Below are 3901 nucleotides of genomic sequence, written 5' to 3' on the forward strand. Positions count from 1 at the left end.
CTCCTCCAGCACCATAATTCAAAAGCATCAATTCTTCGGCGATCAGCCTTCTTGATTGTCCAGCTCTCACTTCCGTACATTACTACTGGGAAAACCATAGCTTTAACTATACGGACCTTTGTTGGCAAGGTGATGTCTTTGCTTTTTAAGATGCTGTCTAGGTTTGTCATTGCTTTTCTCCCAAGAAGCAGGCGTCTTCTAATTTCGTGACTGCTGTCACCATCTGCAGTGATCATGGAACCCAAGAAAGTGAAATCTCTCACTGCCTCCATTTCTTCCCCTTCTATTTGCCAGGAGGTGATGGGACCAGTGGCCATGATCTTAGTTTTTTTGATGTTGAGCTTCAGACCATATTTTGCGCTTTCCTCTTTCACCCTCATTAAAAGGTTCTTCAATTCCTCCTCACTTTCTGCCATCAAGGTTGTATCATCAGCATATCTGAGGTTGTTGATATTTTTTCCGGCAATCTTAATTCCGGTTTGGGATTCATCCAGCCCAGCCTTTCGCATGATGAATTCTGCATATAAGTTAAATAAGCGGGGAGACAATATACAGCCTTGTCGTACTCCTTTCCCAATTTTGAACCAATCAGTTATTCCATATCCAGTTCTAACTGTAGCTTCTTGTCCCAAATAGAGATTTCTCAGGAGACAGATGAGGTGATCCGGCACTCCCATTTCTTTAAGAACTTTCCATAGTTTGCTGTGGTCGACACAGTCAAATGCTTTTGCGTAGTCAATGAAGCAGAAGTAGATGTTTTTCTGGAACTCTCTAGCTTTCTCCATAATCCAGCGCATGTTTGCAATTTGGTCTCTGGTTCCTCTGCCCCTTCGAAATCCAGCTTGCACTTCTGGGAGTTCTCGGTCCACGTACTGCTTAAGCCTGCCTTGTAGAATTTTAAGCATAACCTTGCTAGCGTGTGAAATGAGTGCAATTGTGCGGTAGTGTAGAGCATTCTTTGGCACTGCCCTTCTTTGGGATTGGGATGTAAACTGATCTTCTCCAATCCTCTGGCCACTGCTGAGTTTTCCAAACTTGTTGGCATATTGAGTGTAGCACCTTAACAGCATCATCTTTTAGGATTTTAAATAGTTCAGCTGGAATATCATCACTTCCACTGGCCTTGTTGTTAGCAAGGCTTTCTAAGGCCCATTTGACTTCACTCTCCAGGATGTCTGGCTCAAGGTCAGCAACCACACTACCTGGGGTGGATGAGACCTCTATATCTTTCTGGTATAGTTCCTCTGTGTATTCTTGCCACCTCTTCTTGATGTTTTCTGCTTCTGTTAGGTCCACTTTAGCTGCCTTCCAACAAATATAAAAGCATAATAAAACATAAAACTTTAAAAACTTCCCTATACATGGCTGCCTTCAGATGTCTTCTAAAAGTCTGATAGTTGTTTATTTCCTTGACATCTGATGGGATAGTGTTCCACAGGGTGGGCACCACTACCAAGAAGGCCCTCTGCCTCGTTCCCTGTAACTTCCCTTTGTGCAGTGAGGGAACCACCAGAAGGCCCTGGGACCTGGATCTCAGTGTCCTGACTGAATGATTGGGGTGAAGACGCTCCTTTCACATTTCATCAGTTTCCCTTTTTATTCCATCAGGAGATGTTGAAGGAATGCTGGCAGGAGGGGAAGAATCAGAAGTGTCACCAAAAGGATCCAAAGAGGAGGAGGAGCAAAGGAAGCTGAGGGTACAAGATGGAGGCAACAGACGAGAGGGGAGACGAAAGCAGAAGACGGAGGGTGATTCTGGTACGTCTCAGGGTGGTGAAAATAAAATTCGCAGACAGGAGAAAAAGCATGAACGTACAGTGTGTGGTAAGAGATTTGGTCGTCGCTCAACTCTTACTATACATCAAAGAGTACACACAGGGGAGAAACCGTATACATGTTCAGAGTGTGGAAAGAGCTTCAGTCACAGTAGCTCCCTTACCTCGCATCAACAAACTCATGCATGGGAGAAACCGTATAAATGTTCCAAGTGTGGAAAGATGTTCATTGATATCCAGAGCCTTATGTCACATCACCGAACTCATACATGGAAGAAACCGTATACATGTTTGGAATGTGGAAAGAGCTTCTGGCACAGTAGCCACCTTAAGTCACACCAACGAACTCATACAGGAGAGAAACCGTATACATGTTCAGAGTGTGGAAAGTGCTTCAGTCAAGTTGGGCCCTTACCTTGCATCAAAGAACTCATACCGGGGAGAAACCTTATAAATGTTTTGAATGTCAAAAGAGCTTCAGTGGCAGTAGTTCCCTTAACTTGCATCTACGAACTCATACAGGAGAGAAACCTTATAAATGTTCCGAGTGTGGAAAGAGCTTCAGTCAGAGTGGCAGACTTACCTTGCATCAAAGATCTCATACAGGGGGAGAAACTGTATACATGTTCCGAGTGTGGAAAGAGCTTCAGTCACACTGGTATCCTTAGTAAGCACCGAAGAACTCATACAGGGGAGAAACCATATACATGTTCAGAGTGTGGAAGGAGCTTCAGTCAGAGTAGCACCCTTAAGTCGCATCAACGAATTCATACAGGGGAGAAACCGCATACGTGTTTGGAGTGTGGAAAGAGCTTCACTCGCAGCAATGCGCTTACTAGACATCAACAGACTCATCAAGGCAGCAAACCTTATAAATGCTGGGAATGTGACAAGAGCTTCAGTCGCAGCGACTCCCTTTACTTGCATCAAAGAATTCATATAGGGGAGAAACGATATACATGTTTGGAGTGTGGAAAGAGTTTCAGCCAGAGTTGCACCCTTACTTTGCATCAAAGATTGCACACAGGAGAGAAACCTTATAAATGTTTGGAGTGTGGCAAGAGCTTCTGTCGTGGTAGCCTTCTCACGTTGCATCAAAGAACACATACAGGAGAGAAACCGTATACATGTTCGGAGTGTGGAAAAAGCTTCAGGTGCAGCAGCTCCCTTACGTTGCATCAAAGAACTCATACAGGGGAGAAACCGTATACATGTTCGGAGTGTGGAAGGAGCTTCAGGTGCGGTAGTCACCTTACTAGACACCAAAGAACTCATACAGGGAGGAAAACTTAGAAATGTTTGGCGTATGGAAAGAACGTCAGTGACCGGGACCCTTCCTAAACAGTAAAGAACTCGTCCAGGGAGCCAGTGTGGTGTGGTGGTTAAGAACGGTAGACTTGTAATCTGGTGAACCAGGTTCACGTCTCCGCTCCTCCACATTCAGCTGCTGGGTGACTTTGGGCTAGTCACACTTCTTTGAAGTCTCTCAGCCCCACTCACCTCACAGAGTGTTTGTTGTGGGGGAGGAAGGGAAAGAAGAATGTTAGCTGCCTTGAGACTCCTTCGGGTAGTGATAAAGCGGGATATCAGATCCAACCTCTTCTTCTTCTTACACTCTTAGAGTGTGGAAAGTGCTTCAGTTGCAGAAACTCCCTTATGTTACATCTAAGAACTCATACATGGGAGAAAGCATATACATGTTTGGAGTGTGGAAAGAGTTTCAGTCGCAGTAGACACCAAATAACTCATAGAGGAGAAAATATTAGAAATGTTTGGCTTGTTGAAATAACTTTAATGATGGGCTCCCTTCCTAAACAGTAAAGAACTCATACAAGGGAAACACCTTAGAAAGGGTTGGAGTGTGGGAAGATCTTTAATCATATCAAACAACTCCTACAGAGAGTAAGCCAATGATTGTGTTCAGACTAGAGGACCCTCGGGGTCCCTTCCAACTCAAGGATTCTATGAAAGCTGCCCATAGAAACACATCCCCCCTTGCCTAGCCCACTCACAAGGTGGGAACAAAAATAATGCAGGAAAGTTGAAATGCAATCTTCAACCCCTCCCTCACCTTCTTGGTTCCATAAAATCGTCCCAATGTCCTGTTGTTGTTGTTGTTGTTGTTG

General features: G+C 44.5%; 1 protein-coding gene across 1 annotated transcript; it reads left to right on the forward strand.

Annotated features, from left to right (window-relative positions):
* The first annotated feature begins 1622 nt into the window (after window positions 1–1622).
* On the forward strand, window positions 1623–3132 carry LOC117042513 (zinc finger protein 501-like). Its single transcript, XM_033142058.1, has 2 exons — window positions 1623–1758; window positions 2155–3132. Exons 1-2 carry the CDS (start codon window positions 1623–1625, stop codon window positions 3066–3068), a joined length of 1050 nt encoding a protein of 349 aa, XP_032997949.1. The 3' UTR covers window positions 3069–3132.
* Window positions 3133–3901: the final 769 nt, after the last annotated feature.

This window comes from Lacerta agilis, chromosome 2 (genome assembly GCF_009819535.1).
Source record: "Lacerta agilis isolate rLacAgi1 chromosome 2, rLacAgi1.pri, whole genome shotgun sequence".
Taxonomy (NCBI): domain Eukaryota; kingdom Metazoa; phylum Chordata; class Lepidosauria; order Squamata; family Lacertidae; genus Lacerta; species Lacerta agilis.

Bases quoted from the DNA above. Each gene is read 5' to 3' on its own strand.
- LOC117042513 (XM_033142058.1), top strand. From the start codon at position 1,623: ATGCTGGCAGGAGGGGAAGAATCAGAAGTGTCACCAAAAGGATCCAAA. The intron at 1,759-2,154 runs GTACGTCTCAGG...ATACATGTTCAG, and splicing joins GAAGACGGAGGGTGATTCTG to AGTGTGGAAAGTGCTTCAGT.